Source organism: Rana temporaria, chromosome 1, assembly GCF_905171775.1.
Source record: "Rana temporaria chromosome 1, aRanTem1.1, whole genome shotgun sequence".
Lineage (NCBI taxonomy): Eukaryota > Metazoa > Chordata > Amphibia > Anura > Ranidae > Rana > Rana temporaria.
This window is the reverse complement of record NC_053489.1, coordinates 347144078-347171475: the sequence shown is the minus strand read 5'-3', so window position 1 is coordinate 347171475 and position 27398 is coordinate 347144078. Positions and strand designations below refer to the sequence as shown.

Below are 27398 nucleotides of genomic sequence, written 5' to 3'. Positions count from 1 at the left end.
TCAAAGTGCTGTTGGCCACTATTACTATGAAACCCTTTTAAAAGCATATGTCCTCAACATTGGTGGCTCCTTGCTATAAAGGAGCCATGATTCACAGACCAGGTGCCACTCTGCCGATTGCCCAGGACACGAGAAAGAGGAAGAAGAAAGCCACCCCCCCTCCTCACTTCCTTGGTTTTAATTTTAAAAACTATAAAATGCAACAGAAGACAGCTGCTAGGGTCTTGGGTAAGTAAAGCTTACCCTAAGTAAACACATCTCTAAAATATGCAAATGTATTAAAACATGGGTATTTTTTTTATTTGTTTGTCCCATTTAGTTCACAGAACACTTACAGTTCAGCTGCTGCAGCCGATGTGGCCCCCTGGGTCCCTTTGCCGATCTGCTCCTTCTTCTTTCCCTTCTTCTTTCCACGGTAATATGAACGCTCTCTCATGGGAAGCCATCTTTCTGGATCTGGAGTAACTTTGGGATCACAATTCTTGGGTAGTTTACCTGTGTTATTGAAGTAAAGTACAGATCAAGGCACGGTACTGCACATAGTTATTTTATTACTTTTTGGGCAATTCCCTTTTTTAAATACCTTTCTTCTTTTTCTTTTTTTTCTTAAGGTCCACTTGACTGTTTAGAAAAGTGAGAAAAACCGTCAGAAATCTTAAAGTCATTGTTTGAATAAGCTAAAAGATTATACTACACTTATGGTAAAAGAAAAATACGGGAAGTAAAATGGAATTTTTTATAGTTTCCTACCTAGTTTCAACCTGATATAGAAATTACTAGATAGATTCACAGAGAGCGCCGCAACTTTAAGGCGGCGTATCGTATTTACGCTACGCCGCCTTAAGTCAGAGAGGCAAGTACTGTATTCACAAAGTACTTGCCTCCTAACTTACGGCAGCGTAAAAAAGGGGCCGGCGTAAGCACGCCTAATTCAAATTAGGATGAGGGGGCGTGTTCTGACGTTATTTACGTTTTTTACGAACGGCGCATGCGCCGTCCATGTACATTTCCCAGTGTGAATTGCTCCAAAGTACGCCGCAAGGACGTATTGTTTTCGACGTGAACGTAAATTACGTCCAGCCCCATTCACGGACGACTTACGCAAACGACGTACAATTTTCAAATTTCGACGCGGGAACGACGGCCATACTTAACATTGACTAGTCCAGCTATTTGATGGAATAACTTTACGCCTGAAAACGCCTTACGTAAACGGCATATCTTTCCCCTAATCGTCTTTCAGGACAGCCACCTGAGAGACCTTGGCTCCTCCCCTCTGTTGGAAACACCGCACCAGCCCATAAATTTCCTCCTCCCCTGCTGGTCCTCAGTTATTTGTGTTTTCTTCCAGAGGGGAGACACCATAGGAACAAGCCAGGATGAGCCAAGGGAGGCTCAGGCAAGACGGTCCTGAAAGGGAGCAGGGGCTCTCTGGACTTAAAAACAGGTACTAACCTGAAACAGATGGCCACCCTCACATCCCTGAGCGCAGGTGTAAGTCGGGGGGGCTCCGTAATTGTATGCACCGAGTGCGGTGCGAGGAAGTGCAGCCAGCGTCCCATACTCAGCGCGTGTGGCTGCCGGAGGAATGGGGATTCCAGAAGCGCAAGCCACGCTGTGTACTAGGACCGCTCGGAGCCGATGGCGGGTGACGTCATTCCGGCACGGGGGCGTGTACTTCCGGGTTCGCGGCTTCCGGTTCCGGACGCGAAATTCAAAAACTGAGCCAGGCAATGGCTGGAGGGATCTGCATAAACGCTGTAGAGACAGCACACGCGGCGCTGGTGACACAGACATGTCGGAAACAGAAGGAAAAGATGTTGCTCCAGCAGAGACCAGCTCCAGCCACAGCAAGGTAAGGGGAACCTAGGGTGGATTTCCCCTCTCCTACAAAATAGCCCACCATCCCTCTACACCCCCCAGGGTAATAGGGAGGGGGAGGTGGGTTAACCCCTCAGTGTCAGAGGGTGATTCATAGGGCCCCTAGTGTGGTAAGCCCATATGGAGACACTGCGCACCTGCTGTGTAGCAGGGGGAAGGCTACGGTACTAATCATGGGGTATATATTTTCACTTGTGTCTTTCAGAAAACTGACAAAGACAAGAATACCCACAGTTCAAAGAAAAGATGTCCATCCTGTAAAGTCACACTTAGGGAGTCATGGAAAAAGGCTATTTGTAGCGACTGTATTGATAAGTTCGTACAGGAGCACACTGCGGAACAAAGTGATTTGGCATCATCAGTTAAAGAACTTTCTAACACCTTTGGGTCATTCAAATTTTTTTTTGAAAATTTCCAGATCCCGCAGCTTCAGTCAGCTCCTCCTGTACAGGCAACAACGTTAGTCCCGGGAGTAAGACCTTCCACTAGTGCAGGCCCTTCAAGAGTTCCTAGTGAGGAGCTAGAAGAGGAACCTGACAGCGCAGTGTCCGGTTCACAGGAATCAGAGGAGGAGGCTCGGGAAGGTGATTCCAGGAAGCCCTCCCGCTACAAACTCTCTTTGGAGGATGTAGATCACTTATTGGGAGCTATATATGCCACTCTGGGTATTCAAACAGAGAAAAAAACATTATCATTGCATGACCAGATGTATGAGGGTTTAGGCGACCAGGAAAGTAAAAATTTCCCAGTCCATGATGTTTTGATCGAAGCAATTAAAAAAGAATGGCAGGAAACCAGAAAGAAAACCATTCTTTTCCAAAGCTTTGAAAAGACGATTCCCATTTTCGGATGACCCATCCTCAATTTGGAATAAGACACCAAAGCTGGATGCTGCCTTTTCTCAAGTTTCAAGGCACACAGACCTAGCTTTTGAGGACATGGGCATTCTATCCGAACCTATGGATAAGAAAATGGATTCATTACTAAAAAAGTCCTGGGACTCCACGCTGGGTAGTTTGAAACCAGCAATGGCAGTCACGGTGGTAGCCAGGAACATGGAATTTTGGCTGAACCAGATTCAGGAGCACATTGAGGAGGAGATGGCAAAAGACCAAATCCTATCCTCATTTCCCACATTGTTGAGAGGCATAGCTTATATTGCAGACGCCTCAGCTGAACTGGTACGGATGGCAGCTAGATCGTCTGCATTAGCTAACTCAACTAGGAGGGCCTTATGGTTAAAGACATGGCAGGGGGACTGCGCGTCTAAAACCAAATTATGAGGCATCCCGTTTACAGGGGACCTGCTCTTTGGGCCTGGATTAGAGAAAGTGCTGGACCGTACAGCGGATAAGAAAAAAGCGTTTCCGCTGAAACGCAAAGCACCCTGGAGTCAGCCACAGCAGACCAAAAAGAGACAAAACAAATTTAATTGGGTACCAAAAGGTCCCCGCTTCACACCCAAGGTAGACAATCAAAAAAGGCCCTGGGCCCAGAAGGGGAAAGGCAAAGCAGGAGCTATTTTTCGTGCTCCTGAACAAGCCTATGATAAAAAAATGACAGATTGCTCACAGTGGGAGGAAGACTGGGGGCCTTCCTCCCTCAGTGGGAAAAGGTGACTTCCAATCGATTCATATTGAGGATCATAAAGGAAGGTTATCATCTGGAATTCTCCAAAACACCCCCAAGAAAGTTTTATTTAACGAAACTTCCGAGGGACAGAAGAAAGGCCGAAGGGTTATTGAGAGCCCTGGAGGATCTAAAAAAAAAAACAGGAGGTAGTAGTGGAGGTCCCCAAAAAAGAAAGGGGACTCGGGTTCTACTCCCACATTTTTGGAGTACAAAAACCCACGGGGAAGGTCAGACCAATCTTAAACCTCAAACCCCTGAACTTGTTGTCCATAACCTACAAGAGGTTCAGAATGGACTCAATTTATTCAGTGAAAGCCTTACTACCTCCAAACTGTTTCCTGGTCTCCTTAGATCTAAAGGACGCCTACTTACACGTCCCAATACACAAGGACCACCAACGGTTCCTAAGATTGGCGATAGAGACGGGAAACAGAACCTTACATTTACAGTTCCAGGCCTTACCCTTCGGCCTCTCTTCCTCACCCAGAATTTTCACCAAGATTCTGGCGGAAGCCCTGGCACCCTTGCGAGTCCAAGGCATTTCCATCATCGCATATCTGGACGATCTGCTGCTGTTTGCAGAAACCCCAGCGAGGTTGCAAAAGAACTTTGAGACCACACAGATCTTTCTGAAAGACCTAGGGAGGTTAATAAATGTGGAAAAGTCAAATCTAAGACCCACACAACAGATTACATACTTGGGGTACGTGATAGACTGTGCAACAAAGGATTTTTCTACCCAAAGAGAAGATAGAAAAAATCCAAAAAGAAACCAGGGCAATTCAGGTAAATTCACCATGTGCCATCAGACAGATCATGTCAACACTGGGGTTACTAACATCAGCAATCCCAGCTGTTCAATGGGCAGCCTTACATTTCCGACCACTGCAAATGTTCCTTCTAAAGGTTTGGGACCACAAGCAGGAGTCCTTAGACACCCAGGTTCAAATACCAACACAGGTAAAAAGAACCCTTTGGTGGTGGAGGACGGTAGAAAACATGACCATGGGTCGGCTGTGGACACTTCCCATTTCCCAAATCCTTACCACTGACGCAAGTGGGATAGGATGGGGAGCACATCTGGGCTCCCAAATAACCCAAGGGATTTGGAAAGGGGAAGAGATCCTCCAATTGGAAAGAATTGAAGGCAGTAGGGCTTGCACTTAAATTTTTCCAGGGACAACTGAAAGGACATCATGTTCAAATAAGATCCGACAACGCTTCAGTAATTGCCTATGTAAACAAGCAGGGTGGAACAAGAAGCGGAACCCTGTGGACATTAGCGAAAGAAATCCTGACATGGGGAGAAAGGAACATTCTCCCGCTATCAGCAATCCACCTAAAAGGGGATTTAAACACAGTGCCGGATTTCCTCAGCAGAATTCAGCTGAAGGAAAGCGACTGGGAACTAAATCAGGTGGTGTTCAGGCAGATCACACTAAAATGGGGAACACCTCAAGTGGATTTATTCGCATCCAAGAAAAACAAAAATGTCAAGACCTTCTTCTCTCTAAACAGAGAGGACGGAGCACTGGGAGTGGATGCTTTAGCACAAGGGTGGACTTTCAGGACATGTTATGCCTTTCCTCCACCAGTATTAATTCCACAAGTGTTACGGAAACTGCGTGCAGAGAACACCAACCTGATTCTCATAGCACCTCACTGGCCCAGGAGACCGTGGTTCTCTATACTGAAAGAGCTAGCTATAGAACCCCCCTGGTTGTTGCCAGTCCAGGAGGACCTACTCTCCCAAGGCCCAGTATACTGCCCCCAAGTGGAAAAGTGGAACTTGGCCGCGTGGTTTCTGAGGAGCAGCTGCTGAAAGCAAAAGGTTTCTCGAACCACTTAATTGCAACTCTACTGAAAAGTAGAAAGATAGAGACACGCAAAATTTATGAGAAGGTGTGGAAGTGCTTTGGCAAATGGTGCACAGAAAACTCCTTTAATACACAGAGTTCAGTGGCCGTCCTAGAGTTTTTACAGAAGGGAGTAGAAAAAGGACTAAGCCTTAGTACGCTAAAAGGTCAAGTATCCGCACTGTCAGTGTTCCTAGAGGAAAGGCTAGCATCTGACCCATGGATAGTCAGATTCTTCAGATCCTTGAGCCGGCAGAGACCTAATCAGAATTCAGTCTTCCCGAAATGGGACCTGTCATTGGTACTACAAACTTTGACATCCAAACCTTTTGAGCCTTTGGAGGATTGCAATCTAAAGACGCCGACGTTAAAAGCAGTCTTTTCGGTGGCAATCACCACAGCAAGACGGGTCTGTGAGTTAGAGGCCCTATCGATCAGATCTTCGCAGATCGTATAATTTTTAAGTTGGATCCGGGATTCCTGCCTAAAGTAATCTCAAGGTTCCATAGAGAACAAGAAATTATATTACCTTCATTTTGTCCGAACCCTTCTAGGACAGGAAGTGAAATTCCATAGCTTAGACGTCAGGAGATGCGTCTTGCATTATTTAGAAGTGACTAAAACTTTAAAGGAAAACTGACTCTTTATTTATTTTGCATTCTGGAGCTAGAAAAGGACATAGAGCTACCAGGCGCACTATAGCTAGATGGTTAAAGGAAGCCATTGATTAAGCTTACAGTTTAGGAGGCATACCGATTCCAGAGGGTATCAAAGCGCACTCCACAAGGTCTATGGCAGCCTCACAGGCAGAGAGAGCTGGAGCAACGCCGGAGCAGATCTGTAAAGCGGCGACATGGTCCAGTTTTGCCACCTTCGTAAGACACTATAGGGTGGATCTTTGGTCAGCTAAGGATCAGACCTTTGGACGCAAGGTCTTACAAAATGTGGTCCCGCCCTAGGGTAAGTGCTCGGTTATCCTCTCAGGTGGCTGCCCTGAAAGACGATTAGGGGAAAAACGAAGTTACTTACTGGTAACGTTCTTTCCCGTAGTCTTTCAGGACAGCCGGGTAACCCACCCAAAGGTATGTATAAGATTTCCTTACAGGAATTGTGATATGGTTAACGATGTGTATCATGTTTTCTTGTGTCTCCCCAGCAACTGGAGGTGCTCTAAAAGAACGGAGGACCAGCAGGGGAGGAGGAAATTTATGGGCTGGCGCGGTGTTTCCAACAGAGGGGAGGAGCCAAGGTCTCTCAGGTGGCTGTCCTGAAAGACTACGGGAAAGAACGTTACCAGTAAGTAACTTCATTTTTACTGCGACGGGCGCACGTATGTTTGTGAATAGGCGTATCTAGTCATTTACATATTCTACTCCGAACTCCACGGAAGCGCCACCTAGAAGCCAGCCTAAATATTGCACCCTAAGATACGATAGGCTAGGTTTAAGTGTATCTCAGTTTGAGAATACACTTAAACTTAGTATCTACTGATACGCCGGCCTAACTCTCTCTCTGAATCTAGCTATACATGTCCAAAATAATAACATAGAAAGTTCAAACGTTTAGGAGAGAGTAGTGATAAACACAGTAGTGTTGTATTGCAAATAAAATGAATATCCTTAAAAAATATATAGAAGAAAAAAAAAAAATACTTTTGGATGTTGGACTATAAAATGGCTGGTGCATTGAAAGGTTAGTCTGGCCTCCCTCCTCCTCTCAGCCAAGAAGTGTGCAACTCTTCCTCCATACCCTGGGAACACATTCAAAACGTGTACAGAGCCCCCAGTGGACAATAGACTGACTGTTCTCTAGAGTCTGCAAAGGGAAGGAGGGAGTAGGCAGAGAGGGCAGAAATTCCAAACTCAGCCTCTCCTTTCTGCATGTCCCTTCAAAAAGGTGACAGCGACTGGGGGGCTGTGGTGGTGTATGCAGTGTCAGAGTTGCTAGCTGGATGAAAAGGTACATTATCTAGGTTTTTGGTGTTCATTGTCAGAGGTGCTGAGAGGCAAAGAGGATCAGAGTCATAGATGCAGTGTTAGGGGTTCTGGGTGACAGGAAGATGCAATATCAGAGTGCCAGCCTGGCTCACTGATCCAAGTTAAAGTATTACTAAACCCACAACAGTAAAATCAGTCTGTACATTAAGTAAAGCATGCTTGTTATACTAACTATAGAACCTAAGGGGTAATATTTTGCATTGTGTAAAAAGGCCTGTTTTCTTTTATCTGCCCCTTCTTTTATTGTCCTCAATCCATCTGCTGATAGTACAGAGCCTTGGGGGCACTCTAGCAACACACACCAAACTGAGCATGTGCAGAGTTTTTTTTTTTTTTGGATGGGTACAGATAGAAAATCAGGGGTAATGCAGCCTCATAGGATAGTCAGAACAGAATGAAAACTCCTACAAGCTTTAACCAGTGCTCGGCCGGATACCGATAGAAGTCACAAAACCGATATACTGCTAAAAGATATTTAGCAGTTTGTTACTAAGATAATTGCATTTTCATGTTCTGTGTGAGACCAGATCGTGACTGCAGGGTCCTGGGTTTAGTAATGTTTTAAAGCGGATGTGCCAGTATAAAAAAATATTTAAAGCCAGCAGGTACAAATACTGCAGCTGCTGACTTTTAATATTAGGACACTTACCTGTCCTGGAGTCCAGCGCCGTCCGCAGCAGAGGATGAGCGATCGCTCGTCTCTCTGCTGCTCCCCCCGCCATCCTCAGTGAGGGAACCAGGAAGTGAAGCGCTCCGGCTTCACTACCCGGTTCCCTACGGCGCATGCGCGAGTCGCGCTGCGCCCGCCGATTGGCTCACACGCTGTGTGCTGGGAGCCGAGTGTTCCCAGCACACAACGGGCGACAGACGGGAAGTCAGAAAAACCAGTCTTTTGCCCGTAGCGTGTGGCCGGAAGTGGGTGCAAATACCTGTCTCTAGACAGGTATCTGCGCCCCCCTCCCCCCTGAAAGGTGTCAAATGTGACACTGGAGGGGGGACGGGAGCCGATCAGCGTGAGTTCCACTTTAGGGTGGAGCTCCGCTTTAAGTGCAACAGGGCTTAGTTAGCATTGGGAGGAAGGTCATTAGGAATAAATTGATTGCATAGACTAGTTATAAAAAAAAAAACCACACATGAGATACTTACCTGCTCTGTTGTAGTAAATTTGCAGAGATCAGCCCCCATCCTCCTATTCTTGGGTCCCTCTTTGCTGCCCCTGGCCCCTCCCTCCTGTCAAGTGCCCCCACAGCAAAAAGCTCGCTATGGGGGCACCTGAGCAGAGCTACAGCTCCATGTGTTTATTCAAACATGGAGATGCCATTCAGCCCTGCACCCCCCCTCTCCTGATTGGCTAACCAACTTTGATTGACAGCCGTAGGAGCCAATGGCGCCACTTCTGTGTCTCAGCCAATCAGGAGGGAGAGTTTGATTGCCAAAGGACACGTGGACAATCGCTGGACAGAGATGGGGCTCAGGTAAATATTAGGGGATGCTGGGGAGGCTGCTACACACAGAAGGGCTTTTCATCTTAATGCAAAGAATGCATTAAGATAAAAAACCTTCTACAACCCCTTTAAGCGATTTAAAAGTATAGGTTTTCGTTTAACGTCCTTTCACACTGGGGCCAATGCCCGTGCATTAGAGCTAAAAGCACCACTCGTTTTATTAGCGCTTTTCGGCCACTAGCGGGGTGCTTTTAACCCTTACTAGCAGCCAAAGGTGTTAAAAACCGCCTGTGTTTTCAGGCGCTTCAGAAGCGACGCCCATTCATTGCAATGGGCAGGGGCGTTTTGGGGACCAAACTGCCCCAAAGATGCTGCTTGCAGGAATTTTTCCAACGTCCCGCCCCAGTGTGAAAGCACCCAGACTTTCACATTTGGGCGGCATGGGAGGCAGTTTTCCACTCCCACTGGCCAAAGTCCGGCCCTCCTAGAGTCTGAAGGACAATAAACCGGCCCTTTGTTTAGAATGTTTGGAGACCCCTGCCCTAAATGCATCACCACCACCATGCTGCAGCCTTGTGCTGCGTCAAGGGCAACTTGACCAGAAAAAGGTTGAGAAACACTGTTCTATGCCACTGCAGTGATGTGTTCTCCCATATTCAGCTCATTTATCAAAACAGACACACTTCTGCTAGGAATATAATAAAAGGGTATTTTCATTTCTGAAAAATCAGAAAGATTTTTTTATTCAGCAGAACCTGTTTTTCCAGCTATATGAGAGCTGCTACAATCGTTTGTTGCTGCACAGCACCTGCCACAGAATGTATATGCCGTCATATTACAGAAACAATGACAGTATACTCTGTATGGGTGTTGAGGTGCATTTAAAGATATAGTTGTCAACGGAGGCCAAGACTTTAAAGTTATACAAGGGATATTTTTACAGCTTTGCCTTAATTTATTAGAAACATGTTTAAACTTTGTATAAAACATTTTGTTTGAACAGGCACCAAAATATATTTGTAAGCTCACAACCCTTCTATGTACAGTTCATTCACAGCTCTACAAATAAGCCAAATTAAGGTGACACATGCCTGAGGTTATGGCTTAGGGCAGAGATTGTGTCAGAAGCCTTTGATTAAACTTCATGGTGAGCCAATATAAAGTGCGGCTTTGTCCTTTGTTTTAACCAACATACCCTTGTTCCTTAGTGATCTCTCCAGCCACTTTAGCAGGCTTCTTTCGAATAAATGTGACTCCAGCTGAGTTTTCCAAGGCATCCACATCCACTTTTAGGTGCATTGTGTCCGAAGAGGGTAAATGTTTGCTTAAGCTGCATTTGGTAATGTAAGGATAGAATATAAAATAGTTCATGAACGAAAAGAGGGACGTACAGCTGGGAACATTTCACAATACTAAAATCACATTAACTTCACAAATAAAATAAATTCAGGAAGGATACATTTTTGCTTTATTAGCATCCACGAGTGAGTATGCAGAGATGAGTTGAGCCAAAGTATGGATGTCCTTGGGATTTTGCCTGTGATGCACAAGAGCAATTAGTTATAGCTTGCATCCATTGCAGAATAAAAATGTATATCAGGATTAAAAAACACCTACTTCCATATTTGCTCAAGATCATTGATTGCTTCCTTCTTTCGTCCATGTTTTAATTTGAAATTAGCAGCTTCCCTTATTAAGGATAGGTGAGCCGGAGAATTTGGCTGTCAAAAAAAGAAAAAAACAGTTGCATTACAAAAACAAAATGTGTATTGTTTTCCAAATGAAGCCACAATTCTGTCAGTTACAGATGAGAAGCAACACTTTGCCAAGCCAAGTTGCTCTTATCCAACATACAAACCAAGGGGTCCATGTAAAAAAAAAAAAAAAAAAAAAAAAAAGAAGGGGGGGGGGGGGGGTGGGGGAAGGCGGTTACCCTTTCCCTAAAATCCTGCACTATATGGCCACTAGATGGACCTAGAAATTAGAATGAAATAGAAAATAACATTTCTCACACACACAAAAAAAAAAAAAAAAGACAAGACACATTACAGGGGTTATTTTGCAATATCTATGAATACTGAGTCAGTCACAAAGAAACAAATTATATATATATATATATATATATATATATATATATATATATATATATATATATATATATATATTTTTTTTACCAACTGGCTGGACCCCAACAATTTCATGGGCTCCCCAGAGTAGACTTGCGTTTAATAATAACAGTGACCTATCAGCTATTTTAAAGTGTTGTAGATAGAGTATGGAAGGGCTTTTGCGGTCTGTGTATTGAAGACATTTTCAATCACCCCTTGTGCCAGGAAAATTCAAGAGGAAGTTAGCGTAATATCTCCAAAAGTAATGGGAATTCCCCTCTAAGAACAGCTATAGAAGAAGGAACATCTATCCTCTTTAGAGGATTTCCCATCTCTAATTCTGGCAAAAAAAAAAACATTTTGGAGGTTTTCTCCTCACTTGCTTCTGCGACAATGGTCTCAGTTTTTTTTTTTTTTGCTTCAAACTACACCTAAAAAAAAACGTAAAAATAAATATGCAGTTTATAAAAGCGGCCAACACAAGTTGCTGCCATTACTCCTGTAAGCCAATAAACTGTCTGTCCCCATTCAATAAACTCTGTTACAAAAGGTAGGACTTCACTGACCTGCTCTCATTGTATAGCGTTATTGAAGGTAGGTTGGGATTAGCCCTGAAATCAGGGACGTCAAGCTGACAGTGAAACCAGTTTTAGAGAGATGCATATAGGAGAGTTTTCTGGCTAAAAAGCATTAAATATAGGGCAGCTTGTAGTTCCTGCCTGTAAACAGGACTTGACATTAAAATGTAAACACAAAACAAAAAACACCACCCACACATAAAATAAATAAAATCTAGTAGTAACGCTTTAAAATAATCACGATAAATAAAAAAAGTTTATAATGTCAGGGCATGAGGTGATGTAACCCCATAGAAAAAATAAATTCCGAAATCTAAAGATTCTTTAGAGATAAATTTTCCATCATCAACAGATCATCTTTTGGCATAAATGTGTACCAGTTTTATACACTGTTCAGGAATGATTTGGCTTATTGCATGCCAAAATTATCTAGCTTGCACAGGTTAGTTGGATAATTCAGAGCACCACACATTGCAAACACAAACAGACCTCTCCAATATAATCTTACACTTGTGTCTGGGATCACTGGTGAAGGATTAGCCATTACTTACAGTAAACTAAAACATATTTTTAGACAACAGGTTCTCATCACATTTTCCATCATCTATCTGGTTTATGAAAATTGCCAGCTAGATTGAGAGCCTAATGTCTGGTTCTTTCACATTTGAATACATGCTTATGAAGTCAAACCTATATAATGAACGAATCCCAGGTCAAAAGCAGAAAAAGATCTGGTGTGTGGGCACTTTATGTACTGAAGAGAGATTGGTTTAACCTTTTTACTACATTCTTTTTGATGCTCAATACACATACATTAAATAGTGACCAGTTATTCTTCTGCACACATTTTTTATTATGATTTTCACATAAACAAAGCTCTTACTTGATTTTCCTGATACCAGCTAATAGCTTGGTTGAAGACCTCAATGGCGCTGTCAATATCTTCATCGTGACTGTGCATTGTAACAAGGGCAGACACCTGGATGTGGGTACAAAATACCATTAAGAAACATTCACATTTTTCAGTACTTCAGCAAAAAAAACACACAAAAAAAAAAAAAAAAAAAATGTCACAAGCATTTTACATATGATGAGACCTATGCAATTTTTTTTTTTTAACAGAGAAGTTCCTTGAACATACTTCTGGTAATGCATGCAATAAGAGAACAAGAAACAAAAATGGTCAGAGTGCGGAAATGCGACAATACAAAACTGGGAACATGTTACATGAGGCTGGTAGAGATCAGTGCCTTTACCCACAATGTTCAATCAGAGATCATACTGCTGAGCTCCAAGGGCTGCACATCATATACCAAAAGCAGCTCTCGGGTTGGGCACCAGGGCTTTAGTGTGTACCTAATACAGACACATCCTAAAGTCACTACTCAAACTGAATTACCAGAACACCAATATGGGGTATAGTCGTTAGATAGACCAGCTTTTTCTCAAGTGTCTGGAGAAAAAGAAAAAAGAAGAAGGAAGAAGAACCTGTATACAGCCAACTATCCCTCCCTTATTGCTGCGATTAAGAGAGACCTGACCCAGTGGACTAAGACTGCCTTTACCTGGCTAGGCCGCATAAATATTATTAAAATGACTATTTTACCGAGGGTACTCTTTTTTCTTCAAATGCTGCCGAGAGCTTTCTTCACCCAAATTTCTAGTTTGCTATCTGGGTTTGTGGGGAATGCGTGTAAACCCTGCATAGCAATGCGAATACTGAAGCGCTCTAAGCGGACTGGAGGTTTGCGAGTCCCTGACATGGCAAGGTATTATAGAGCGGTCGCTCTGCAGAGGGTCCTCAACTGGCGTTTCCACACACAAACCAAGCTCTGGGTCTCCCTTGAAAAATGTTTAGCTGGGAGAAACCTAGCATACGCACCATGGCTGTCCAGGGAGTTTAGGGGGCTGTCAGACACCACCTCTCCATTGACGATGCACGCCCTTTCGGTTTGGGACAGGGTAAACGCTTCCCTAAACCTTTCCCCCCCCAGTGTCTCCACTGGCCCCGCTGGGCGGATTTCTTTGTTTCCCTCCGGGCGAACAAATGGCCTTTTTTGGCCCTTGGGTGGAGGATGGAAACGCTAGTTGCGGGAGGCTCATGAGCAACGGCAGACTTCTCAGCTATGAATCTTTACAGGCCAGACACGCTGGCTCAGGGATACTTTTTTTGAGGTATAGGCAACTTCACAATTTTTTTGAAATTCATGGCCACTCTATTAGAGATTTACTTCCCTCACGCCATTTGAGCGCCTTTTTTTAGACGAAGACCCGCTCCCTCACCTGATCTCCGAAATGTACCGCCTATTAGGATCTGCCACCATAGACCCCAAGCCTGCACATATACGGGTTTGGGAGAGAGATTTACATCTTCAATTCTCCGACACTCAGCTGAAACACATGTACCATCTCGCTCACTCCAGTTCTGTGGAGTCTAAAACTCAAGAAACAAATTATAAACTTTTGGCGCGCTGGTACAGGGTGCCGGCTGACTTAGCCCGTATTTACCCCTCCGTGTCGGATCAGTGCTGGCGAGCATGCGGCCATAGAGGCACGCTTCTACATATATGGTGGGGCTGCCCCCGAATCAGGCCCTTTTGGGAAGACATCAAACTCCAAATAAAAGATTCTGGACCTGCACATTCCCCTTTGCGCCAGAGCACTTCCTTCTCAACGTCCCTCAAATCCCAATTAGTAGATACAAGAAAAGTGCATTACCGCATCTTAACGCAGCTAAACGCATAGTGCCCATCTACTGGAAACGCTTGCAGGTTCCGACAAGGGAGGAATGGGTGGCCAAAGTAAATGAAATCAGAGAGGCTGAACACTGGATAGCGACCTGTAAGGGTACCCTGGATCGCTTTAATACGGTGTGGGCACCTTGGGTGGCGTATGTGACTGACTCTGGGGAGGTATCCTCAAGCCTAGATATGGCACTACTGGAACTAGCCGAACCAGCCCTTAGAACCCGGGTGGGGGTGATGCCCTGATGCGAGGGTGGCTTGACCTTGGGCCCGGCCCGCTCGATGCAGATTTGAAGACTTCTACTTCACTAGCAGGTATGCTCCGAACTCTATTGCTACTCTCTCACTACTCCCTCCCCTATCTTCTTCTATTTTCAAATTCTTTCCATCTATGTGTAGCCTCGTGGTGACATGGTCTAGGAAACTGTTTTTCTTTTTTGTTCGATCTTCAAGGACCTATAGTTCCACCACTTAGCAAGTGTGAGGAAGGCCCACGATGTAGTGTGGATATCCTTACTCCCTCTTGGCAAAAGCATGCATCTTAAAGTGTTATGTGCTGGGTGGAGCGCCGGTGGAGGTCTGACAGAGGCGTACTTGGCCCCCCTCCACTGGCATCAATGCCTCTAAAACTGGGAACAAAATGATAAATCAGAGCTCCAAGCAGGATCTGATATGTGAAACCAAGGAGGAGATATGCGTTTTGGCAGTACAGAGTTAAAAAAAAAAAAAAAAGTCTCTAGGTAGTCGAGTCAGATTTTCCCATGTAATGAGCTGAGAGTGTTCCAATGACCCCAACTGGGGAAAAAACTGAGCACAAGCTGGTTTATGAACATAGCACAGGTTAGGGTGAAGTAATGAAAAAGAGACTAAATAAGAATGATGAAGCATAGCTTTATTTAAACTCACCATGCCAGGCTTATGTTCCAGTTCTTTGATACTTTTCATGATTATGCATGCCTTGGTTACATTACCTGCAAAAGAAAAAAAAAAAAAAAAGTTAAAACAATGGAAGAAAAAGAGCAACATACGCCAAAACTTCATTAAAGCAGACACAAACCTTGTGCAAGTTTCAGTTGTGCCATTGTAAGTTTGATTTGTGTTGCAACAGCAGGATGCTGGTCAGCGAATTCCTGTAAAAAAAAAAAAAAAAAAAAAAAAAAAAAAAAAAAAAAAAAAGGGTATACAATAATTAAATAATCAAAAAGCTTGCCGACTTAATATCAGCCTCTTGTTATACATTGCACAGCATTACTACTAGTATCTGTTAAAAAACAACATGTTGCAGAATACATATTGGCCTAAATTTATGAAGAAATTTGATTTTATTGGATAGGTTTCATAGTAGAAATATATGGTTCTTTTTAAAAAAAAAAAAGTCAGGTCTTTTTTTTTAGAACAAAAAAAAAAAAAAAAATGTCAGTTAAAAGTAACGCAGTGCCAAATCTTAAAAAAAAAAAAAAGGGCCTGGTCATGGTGTGCAATTAATGAATGCAGAAAATTTGTAGTTTAAAAAGGAGAAGTAAAAGGCAAAACTTATTTGGGGGGAGATTAGAAGCCCTGGTCAAGTTTTATTGCCGTGTCCCCATTAAGGAGATTCACCATCCCGATTTGTCCCGTTTACCATGATCGCCAAAAGTTAAAGAAAATATAACATTTTAGGTTGTCACCAGAAAAGCAAATGCGCGCTTGCGTTTTAGTTAAAAATCGAAACCGAGTCTTTGAAATGTCCAAAGAAAAAAATAAAATAAAAATAAAAAGAAGAGCTGTCACACAGGGCAAAAAGTCAATTAAAAACATAGGGGGTCATTTACAAAAGGCAAATCCCCTTTGTATTTATTCATGAAATATCTATCCACTAGTTAGTTTTAAGGTACATGGTTTCATCTGATTTAATAGGAGCTGGACCAGTTTAATATGAGATTTATTGCATAGTTTTAAATATTTAATGTTGAATTGATTAATTTGATAATGGTTTTAATATTTAGAGTTTAATTAATTGATTTAATATGAGCTGGATTCATTTAAAGTTAATTTAGAATTATCACATAGTTTAAATATTTAGTGTTGAAATCGATTAATATTGATATTAACACTGACATACATTCTCTTTTAAAATGTCAAATTATTTAAATCCATGTATCATTCACAAATAGATTACTTCACGGTTAATTTCATGTATGAACTTTTCTATGAATTATGTGTTATCCATTTACAATTTATAGTGTGCCATTTCTCTGGCATTGTGTCTTCCAACATTTTTCCCTATATTCAGCTGACTCTCTTTATACATGTCCTGGCCCCGCTCCCTGTCAGATTATAAAAAAGGATTGTCCTGTTTCCACATACCCCATGCTTGAAAAATAGAGCGTGGATATTTTCTACACCAATAAGCATGTAAGCTCGGAAACGCGTCACACAGCTGTGACGTCACAGCCCAGGATCGTGCAGTGTTTGCTTACCAAGCCTCACTTTGGCTCCGATCACACGGCCGTGTTCTTACCATACTGCGGATGAGCATCATGGAGCCACGGCGTGGCTAGCTACAGGCTCTGGCGTCTGAGTCCCCCCATTAACCACCACATCTTGCTAGATGCCCTTTTTACCGACTATAACTGACCTTGATGTGCAAGACCTGGAAAAGCTGAAGGAGAACTTGCTGCGCTCAGCCATCCTATCCTTCCTGGATCTGATGCCGTGCCATCTAAACTGACCTGCAGTCCCATCTCTTCAGCCCAGAAACAGGATCTGAACTGAACTCTATTCTCCATGCAAGTGGATAATTGTTGTTCTAATAAATGTTTTTATAAAACATACTCAGAGGCGCCCCTTGCCTTGTTTTTTACCTAGCTTACAGGAACACGCTTCTGGTCTTCTTAGTGGCGATATAGAGAGATATACAGGCATACCCCACTTTTAAGTACACAATGGGACCAGAGCATGTATGTAAAACAAAAATGTACTTACAGTGAAACTACCTTTTTTGACTTATAGGGTGGTCAGGGGGTGTTAGGAGCTGTAGTGGGGGTGTCAGGGGCACACTGGAACAGGGCGGGCTATGCACTCCTATTGCGGCTGCAAAATGTCTGTACAGTGCTTGTAAGGGGCACTGTACATACACTTGTGGGTATGTGTGTGTAATATATATATATATATATATATATATATATATATATATATATATATATATATATATATATATATATATATATATATATATATATATATAAATTCGTTCTTTGGACTATCGGGAACTACAGACTATTATATTGAGGCATCTTTGCATTGCGCCTTCTTACTTGTTAAATGTGCTATGCACCGCTGCATGGGATGCTGTCTGCCATAGTTTTAGAATCCCCCCCCCCCCCCCCCCCCCGGGAGTCTTTTGGATCTATCCATCCACATAACTGATGAAAGGCTTGGGAAGAACCAGGCTGTGTCACAGGTCAAAAAAGTCAATCAAAATCAAGTTATATATGTAGACCACAGACTTGAGATTTTTTTTTTTAAGCATTTATATTCTCATTTCAGCCTATCTTTCTGTGTCTGGAAGTTTCCTTCACTACCTTAATCTTTAAAATTTTATGCTGCAGAGATGAGTTTAAAAGGTATTTTGCTTACTATATCAGGTATACCAATTTCAAGAATCTTCAGCTAAAACAGTCTTTTATTCTACTGTGATCTAGGTACTGGCATGCCAGTCACTGCATTCAGACAAAGTTGTTCATATTTGTATTGATGAGGCTAGAGTGCTTTTGGGATCTTTCACAGAAAGATCCAGACGTGGGTTATATATATTTTTAAGTACCTTCAGGAGTATAAAACCTTCCAAGAAGAAAATGACTTTGTCAACATGGTCAAAATTAGACCAAATTATAAAACACAACTGATATGAATCTGGGAGAATATAAAAGGAAACACCAGTTGTACCTGCAGCAACTCTATAGCTTTTGCATGCTGCTTCTCCCGACACAGCTGGGCAGCTTGAATGAGCACAGGAAGGAGATGTTCAGGTTTCTGATTTTGTAAAGCGGTAGCCAACTTTCGACACTGATCAGCCTAAAAACCACAACACATGCATTACACACATTAGAAATCATCAAATTAAAAAAAAAAAAAAACATGTATACTTATAAATATAACTGGAAACAAAACAGGCACATTTTTTTTTGTTGTGCGCTGTTCGGTGGAGTTTTTTGGATGGAAATGTTTTATGGATTTTTGTATTGTTGTATAATGAAATCAATAATAAAAAAATAATAAAAAAAAGTATATTTTTTTTTTCCCCAATCAAAAAAGAGAGAGGAGAGAAGATGAGACAACAGGCTGGTAAGATGAATGCATCAAACTGACAACTACTGCATATCATGGAGGACATTCTCTCCCCAGCTATACGTCAGTTTTTTTCCAGCTAAAGACCCCTTTCACACCGAGGCGCTTTTGTGTTAAAAATAGCACATGAAAACTGCTTCCAATTTCAACGGATGCTTTCACATTGGGGCGGTGCGCTGGCAGGGCGGTGCAAAAAGTCCTGCAAGCAGCATTTTTGGAGTGCTTTATAAAGCACCTCAAAAAACACCCCTGAAATGAATGGCAAGCACTTCCAAAGTGCTGCAAAGGTCTAAAAAGGTCATGTGACCATAAAAAATTATGTGCACCGTTAACGCCGCAAAAGTGGCGATAAAGCACCCAACGTTTTATGGGCTTACCAGTGACTACCTCACGCATGCCCGACAACCAGCAATAGTGTTCAAAGCCAACAACCTGCTGCACTTTTATTATGCAAAACAAATCGCCAATTTTTTTTTTAAATGAAGGCAATTGTAGCCATTTATTTTTTATTAAAACTTTTACATCATGATGGACTTTACTATGGGAGTTGTCCTTTTTTTTTTTTATAGCGAGTCTCTATACGATCTGTGATCCATGTGACGGTTACCCTCCTGGATAAACTTGCTGGCGCTTGTTTGACCTTTATAATTTGTGGTCCTGGACATCGAGTAAGAAACCCGAGTGCAAGCTGATGTTGCTGGTGACGGATACTTTCTTTTCACTCTGCACGGGTCAGTCCTTCATTGGATTGTTTTGCACTCATGGACTGTTATTTTTTTTAATTTTGGTGTTACATTAAAGCAGAGTTTCATCCAAAAAAGGAACTTTTCGGGCTTCACTTCCCGATTCCCTTACCGAAGATGGCGGCAGCACCCAAGAGCCGAGCGATAGCTCGGCTTCGGGTGCAGACATCGCGGGCACGCTGGACAGGCAAGTGTCCTTTTAAAAAGTCAGCAGCTGCAGTATTTTTAGCAACTGGCTTAAAAAAAAAAAAAAAAAAAAAAAAAATCTAACAAATGTTAAAAGGAAAGATGTTGTCATATTGGTTATGGTAAGTGTAAGGAAGGTGAAGGTAAGTCCCCCCTTTACTACTTTCCCCAGCCATCTGGGCTACGAAAATCTTGCACTGAACTTTCATCTCCATTTACCTTTAAAGGATAAGTCCAACCAAACACTAAAACCGCTAAATCAATAGACATCCACCATCTAACACTAACCTGTCTAGCCCTGTAAAGAAAAAAACAGTATACATACCCTTTCTAAAGCGGATAGGACCCGATCCCACGCTGAGCTGTCAACTGCAGGTGCAGAGGACACAGCCGACAATGGAAGCCCCATAGTAAGTCTATGGGTGATGTCTCAACCCATTAATTTCACAGCTGCTGTCTGACGTGTCCTCTCCTCTGCAGAGCTTCCACCACTAGGAACAGGTCAAAAAAGGTATGTATACCGATTTCTTCTTCTTTACAGGGCTAGATAGGTTAGTGTTAGAGCGTGGATGTCTGTAGAGGTCATGATTTTTGTGTTAGTGTCAACTTCCACCCCTACAGCTACTGGCTCAATTACCCGTCACCTAAAAATACAGCACTGCATACGTCCCATCACACAGGGGCTTACAGTACACCATTTAAAAATATTGTGTTTTATGTCTATTGGTCCTGCAGGTCTTTTCATTTAATATGCACACTTTGTTTGCCATTTCCTTACACGCATTGGGGGGGGGGGGGGAAACCACACTAACAAATTGGATTGTAGAACATACAAAATTTGCTATTCAAAACATGAAGAATACATGTGTCTGAATGGGCACTGAAGCCAAAAGAAAAGCTGAAGGTTTATTGCACTCCAACATGCAGGAAAGCAAGGTTATTACATATGGAACAGCACAGCAAAAGGCACTGAACTCAGTTTATAGGATGGAGGAAAACCATACCTGATTTGTATGCATTGACAACAAAGCCTTGTTAAAGTCAATGGCCTGAAGTTGTTTCTTGGACAGTTTATGCTCCACTCCTTCAGCATTTGTAAGTTTCACTTTCTTCTTAGAATCAAACACATTTTGGTCCTTGTTAAAACAAAAAACACATGTAAATACATACAATCATTCAATTAGGGAATTAACTGAATAGTTATACAACTGTAGATACCTTGTTAATTGTAATGATGTTATTCGCCACAACCGCCAACAGACCAACATCAGTAGGCCTGTAAGAAAGAAAGGGTCACACCAAACTCAAATATGTTTAAAAAAAAGGCACACGAAGCAGACGAGCTTGAATGAATTCAAACAACGTACTTTAATTTGATAATTTGGTTATAAAGCTGAAGAGCATCATCTACAAAACCCTGAAGCTGCTTGACATAAGCCATTTGTCCACGAATTATTGCCAGTTCTGACTCTATATCTTCTTCTGTTAAGTCCTGAAACCATAATAAAAGTAATTAGTATGATCGCAAAAAAAAAAAAAAAAAAAAAAAAAAAAAAAAAGAAGTTAAATTAATATGGTGAACACTGCAACAGTAGCTTAAAACCAACCACACAAAAAATTCAACAGGTTTTGGAAAGAAAAATAAATATTAATCCTTAAAGAGAAACTGCAGAGTCTCGCTCTCAAAAAAGTATCCTTGGAGTAAATACCTTTTTTTATAATGAATATTCTGATTGCTTTGGTAATGAACTGACACTGAATGCTACAGCCAAGTCCATAGTCTTCAAAGGACACCCAAATGTTTCTTCATCACAGATTCCCTCAGTGTAACACCTTCCTTAGCATGTAAATGCATAACTTTTGTTTAATATTAAATCTCATCTGCCACATGTCCATCCATTTCCCTATTTTTTATTATATCTTGTGCAGAGATTCTCCACCCCCCCCCCCCCCCCCTAGTATAATTTGCTCGCATCTGCAAATAATGATATTGAACTCCTATTTTCAATTAGATTAAAAAAAAAAAAAAAAGATTAAATTACATTGGATCCAGTCAGAACCCTGGGCACTTCACAACTTCAGTTCAGTCAGAGGCTGGAATTCAGTTATCACTACTCTCTGTACCCATCCACATATACAAAAATTTCCCCCAAGCCAATAGACCTCAGTTTTAGCCATTAAGCCCTATGCATATGGGACGGCAGTTAAACGCTTTTTTCAACTGCCCCTGAACTCAATGTTATCCTGTGTGTCCATGTACAGTGTCTCGTTTATTGCCATTTATATGCAGTTGCGTTTAACCTGGTTTTTCTGAAAGCAAAAAAAATGGGTTCAGACACAAAACGCGGCACCGTAAACGTTATTAAAGGTGACCCATTTTTTTTACATTAGAAATCTTAAAAATGGCAAAAGGTGAAAAACCATTTAAAAAAATAAATAAAAAAAAACGAATTGCTTGCATAGCGGACAATCCACAACTTGTGGCAAGCGGACAATCCACAACTTGTGGCAGGTGACGTGGCAAGTGACACGTTAAATACAAGTACACTGCTGCTACTCACTCTGGTCTTACAAAATGGCTGAAATGGTTAAATAATACCGTTTGTTTTGTTTGTTGAGCTTAGGGAGGGTCTTTATGATGTTTCTTAACTAAACGCTTATAGATGCAAACTCTGCTAAAATCGCGTCAAAAAACGGGCATTTCTAAACGCCGGTTTTAGCCTTTAAAAACGTGTGTTCAGCAGAGTTTGCACCGGCGTCCTGTGTGCATGGGACCTTAGGCTGGATTCACACCTATGCATTTTTAGTGCTTTTTGCTATACAGTCCATTTAACAGGGTTTTCTATGGAACATGTTCTGTAGAGCAAATCTGCAAAAAGCACTAAAAATGCATAGGTGTGAATCCAGCCATAGGCTTTTGTGGGGTATGAAAAAAAATGGTCAAATGCCTTTCCAAGATGAATTAGATGTACTACCTTACCTCTATCTACACTACTATTCACTTATTCACAGAATGTTAACAGAATTGTGGCCTGTCGTAAATTCATGTTGGTTCTTACTTATAAAACACTGTTTTATGTGGCAAACTCTTCAATAGAGTGCCTTAGTATGCCCTCAAACATGCTACATACATTCTTTTTATGTTGCCATTTCTTAAAAATATTAACTTTCTTGTATATAGTACCCATATCCCCCATAAACATTTTTTATAAACACACCACAACTCACCACACCCCCCTACTACTTTTTCCAATTATTATAAGCCATAATCGTTCAAAAACAAGGCAAAGGCAGCTGCTCAACAAAAGCGCTATGGCTGTAATGAGACTCAGGCTTGCAATCAGGTTAGCGGATTTGGATTTATCAGGGCAAAGCAGCAGCTTCATTTTAACAATCTCTGGCATTCAAAGCAGGTATCTGTAGGTCACCTTTTCATACTATACAGTAAGGATAGTGGAGTAATGCATATTGATCTCTAGAAGGTACTACAATAGCACGAATGTGGCCGATGACTGGTCGCTCATTTTACAAGTAAGTGTAGTACCTTCTTCATTTTCCTAAGCAAACAAGTGGCTTTGTACCGAATGGCAGGGTGCAATTTGTGGACATCAACTTATAAGACTATGTACCACGTTTTTTTTCCTGCGAGAATGTCTTAGTTTACCATACCTAGATTTTTCAACAGCTACTGAATTTAAAAAATGTAATATAGCCTTTAAAATAATATACTTACTGAGTCTTCCGATATGGACTCTCTGCAGAGCTCTGAAATACAGAAAGATAGATACATTAGTATTTTATACAGACAGAGATCAGTTTCAGTCCTAGCTAAAAATTACTGTCATACAAATGTATAATACAGGAACAAATAGAGACTCAATTATGAAATAATAAAAAAAAAAAAAAGTCAGATCTATATTAAACACAGACAAGACATAAAAAAAAAGGCTTGCTCCCAAGCTTCAATGTCTGCGTCTATATACACCGACAGTGGAAAGCGGCTCTGCTCCCACTTGATTTGACCGACAGCAGTGGGAGCCAATGAAGATTTTTTAAAAGCACCCCCATCCCTTCTTGCTGGCGCACAAAGCGAACGCATACCTAAGTCACGCAAGCATATGTAAACAGTGGTCACACCACACATGAGGTATTGCTGCGAATATTCGAGGGAGAGCAATAATTTAAGCTCTAGACCTCCTCTGTAGCTTTAAACCAAAAAAATAATACAAAACACACACACACACACACACACACACACACACGTATATTTAGGTATTGTAGTTTGTGCGCAAAGTTAAAGTGTGACATGTTGGGCATCTCTTTGCTTGGAATAACAATTTTTCCTATTTTGCAAAGAAATTGGGGTATTTTTTTCTATTTTATTTTAATAAAAAAAAAAAAAAAAAAAAAACAAACAAACAAACGCACAAAGTCTTTAATTGCACTTGAAAAACCGCTGCGCAAATACTGTGTGACATAAAAAAAAATTAGCAATTTCTTAGGGTGTCAGAAAATGTGCAATAAATGATATACACACACACACAGTTTGGGGATTATAAGTAAATTTTCCACAAAAAAATTAAAATAAAAAATACAGCTTTAAAACGTGTGAACGAAAAGTGCCAGAAAAGGCCTGCTCATCAAGTGAAGAATAGTGCATGCCCACAGAATGTGACACATTTTAGTTCCCTCAGTGTTAGGCATTTCTTCATGGCTTCTGCCCATTAAACTCTTCTGTACATTATTTTCAGCCCAACTTACACAGCATGCTGAGGTTTACAAACCACTTACGTTCTGCTTCCCGTAGTTTTTCCAATGCTTCATTCAGCTTTCCCTGCCCTATTAAATCACAGGCAGAATTGAAGCATAGTTCATAAGAGGTCTCTTGCAAACCGTAGTCTTCCTACACAAAAAAACACAATAAATTATGTTTTAAAATAAAAAGGTTTTTGCATTTTTAAAGACAGACAAATACTACGTGAAGCAAAGTAACAGATTACATTTTTATAACTCCAGGAACTATTTTTGTGAAGGAAAGTGGGAGCTACATTTACTGCTATGCTGTCCTTTTCAGCATAAAGCTCCTGCAAAACTCAGATGAGAGTGCAATAGTAACAAAAGCTCCCTGCCTCTGGTGCCATTATTTGAATGAAATTAGCCTCTGCAATAGAATAGGGCTCACACTGAAATATGTACAGGAATGAGCCAGCGAATGCGAGACCTTTTTCACATTGGGACAGTTTTCAGGTGTTTTAGTGCTAAAAAAAAAATAGCGCCTGAAAATTGCCTCTCGTGCCTCCCCAGTGTGAAAACCTGAGTGTTCTCACACTGGGGCAGTGCGCTTGTGGGAAGAAAAAAAAAAAAAAAAAAAAAAAAAAAAAAAAAAAGAAGAGGTGTGGGATCACTTTATACACCGCCCCTGCCCACTGGAATGAATGGGCAGCGATTCGGAAGTGCCGCAACACAGGCAGTTTGAACCCTTTCTTCGGCCGCTAGCGGGGGTTAAAAGCGCCCCGCTACCGGCTGAAAAGCGCAGCTAAAACTAGCCGCCCCAAAAGGGGTCTTAAAATGTAAGGCTGAAGGTTGTTTTTTTTTTTTAACCTTCATGCATTCTATGCACAAAGGCAAATAACCTTACGTGTGCTGCTCCCCCCACAGCCCCCCTAATACTCACCTGAGCCCCCTCTTTATCCAGGGATGCGCACAAGAGCCTCAGCTGTCCCAGTACCCCCTCTCCTCATTCAGATCAAAAAATTATTACCTGTTAACTTACTTTCCAAGATGTCTACGAGAGAGGCGCCTCCCACCTAGCACAGGAAACATGCGATACACATTATACGGCCTGCAGCACCTTTCTCCCGAATGACTGATCCATGCTAGACAGTAAAGCCAACCGATAATGCCTAATGAATGTTTGGTAGCTGGACCAGGTGGCTGCCTTACAGATCTGGATGGGGAAGCTCCTGCCCGTTCTGCCCACAAAGTCACCCTTGTAGTATGAGCTTTTAAGTTAGACTGATGCGATACAGATGCTAGATAAGCTTCAGAGATTGCTAGCTTCATCCACTCGCAAATCTTTTTGATGCACTTGTTGGGTCCATAAAACTGCACGAAAAGACTAGAGGAAGATCGTCAATCCTTAGTACATTCTATGCAGGCAACTAGGCACCTTCTGACAATAACTTTGTTGAACACTACTTCCTTGACATGTTTGGGCTCATTACAAAAAGGAATAATTTCTTGAGCGGTGGAAGTCTGAAGCCACTTTAGGCAGGAAAGCGGGAGCCAAGGTTAGGTCTAATTTGCCAGGTAGGATGATACAATAAGGCTTCACTATTCAGAGCACCTGGAGCTCGCTCACTCTTCTAGCTGAAACTAAAGCTACTAGGAGCACCGTTTTCAATGTTAGTATCTTGGTATCTTGATTGGGGCATGTTCCGCCAGATGCACATCCAAAAAAATAAAAAATGATAAACCATTGAAAGGGGCGCTACATGCACTTTTAAAGTGCTGGGGGCTATACTGAGGTCTGCCCCTGTTTGTAGGAAGTCCAGTACTGACGGAATAATGGGAACGCATAGTCGATCATTATTTCAATTATTTTAAGAAAATCCTTTTGAGTAGACCCCTCTCAGAAGCCATGCAGTCAGTGAAAATGGGTCCACAGCTGAATGTGTTAACACTCCCTGATGGATGAGGTATGTGGAGCAGGGAAGCTTCCAAGAGTCTGCTACACTCAGTGTGAGCCGCTCGGTGAACCATGCCCTCCTGGGCCAGTAGGGGACAACAAGGATCACCTTTTCTGCGTAAAATCTTTCATCTTACGAATTACTTTTTTTTTTTTTTTTTTTTATGGATACCAAAAGGAGGCATAGACCAGGCAGTTACCCCAGAATTGGGAAAGAGCATCCAAGCCCAAGCTGAGGGGGGTCACTCTGTTAGGAATAAAGCTGGTCTACTTTCCTGTTTTCCTGGGTAGCAAACAGGTCGATTTCTGGTGCTCCCTATTTCAGACAGATTTGATTGAAGATTGCTCGATTCAGGGACCATTCCGTCTGATATTTTCCTCCAGCTCAACCAATCTGTTAATTTCACCTTTTAAATGCACAGCTGAAAGATGCCAGGTTTCTTTCTGCCAAGGCCAAAAAGGTCTTCGGCTATCTCCATCAGTCCTGCGGCTCTTGTGCCGCCCCGCTTATTTATGCAACAGACATTTAAGTAGTCTGAAAGAATTTGAATATGTTCACCCCTTAAAAGGGACCTTGAAAGCGATTAGAGCTTCTAGGACTGCCCTCAACTCCTTTGCATTGGATAAGGCCTTTTCCATCTGCAGAGGCCATGCTCCTTGAGCCCAATGCTCTAGAAAATGAGCACCCCCAACACCACGCACTTGTGTCCGTAGTGACTACAACCGGATTTGGCTGGTACCATAGCCGACCAACTGACAGATTTTCCTCAACTAACCACCATCTTAATGATTTCTTCACTGCTTGAGGGACTTCCAACAGAGTTGGTAGGGCTTAAACCTGCCTGTTCCACACAGAGAGCATGAAGTTCTGAAGGCAGCGCATGTAAAACTGCACTCACAGAACTCCGGGTATGGACGCCTTCATTAGGCCAAAAATTCTCAGATATTTTATTGAGGATTCTGGTACAGAGCTGATATTAGAGTTAGGATTTTCTCCTCGGTTAGAAAAATTGGAGTCACTGTAGAATTGATCCTGTGGCCTAGAAACTTTAATTCATGAGTTTCGATTTTTCCAGGTTTGTTAGCCACCCTAATTTCTGTAGATGGTTGATCGTTGCATTGAGATACTGTACAACTTCTTCCGCCGAGTCCCCAAAGATCAGAAGGTCGTCCAGATAAGGGATGATCTGTACACCCTCCATTCTTAACAC

At 42.0% G+C, this 27398-nt stretch overlaps 1 protein-coding gene across 1 annotated transcript in view; it reads right to left on the bottom strand.

Moving 5' to 3' along the window:
* SRP72 (signal recognition particle 72) overlaps nucleotides 1–27398 on the bottom strand; it is a 45337-nt gene that overhangs the window by 2264 nt on the left and 15675 nt on the right. The window contains exons 5-18 of the mRNA XM_040362046.1: nucleotides 24291–24402; nucleotides 23233–23264; nucleotides 20867–20991; nucleotides 20718–20775; nucleotides 20504–20635; nucleotides 18169–18297; nucleotides 15299–15371; nucleotides 15148–15212; nucleotides 12381–12476; nucleotides 10429–10532; nucleotides 10271–10348; nucleotides 10007–10141; nucleotides 584–621; nucleotides 336–495 (exon numbers count right to left, since the gene is read on the bottom strand). Of these exons, the coding sequence (XP_040217980.1) occupies nucleotides 336–495; nucleotides 584–621; nucleotides 10007–10141; nucleotides 10271–10348; nucleotides 10429–10532; nucleotides 12381–12476; nucleotides 15148–15212; nucleotides 15299–15371; nucleotides 18169–18297; nucleotides 20504–20635; nucleotides 20718–20775; nucleotides 20867–20991; nucleotides 23233–23264; nucleotides 24291–24402 (1337 nt within the window). The remainder of the gene's footprint in view (nucleotides 1–335; nucleotides 496–583; nucleotides 622–10006; nucleotides 10142–10270; nucleotides 10349–10428; nucleotides 10533–12380; nucleotides 12477–15147; nucleotides 15213–15298; nucleotides 15372–18168; nucleotides 18298–20503; nucleotides 20636–20717; nucleotides 20776–20866; nucleotides 20992–23232; nucleotides 23265–24290; nucleotides 24403–27398) is intronic.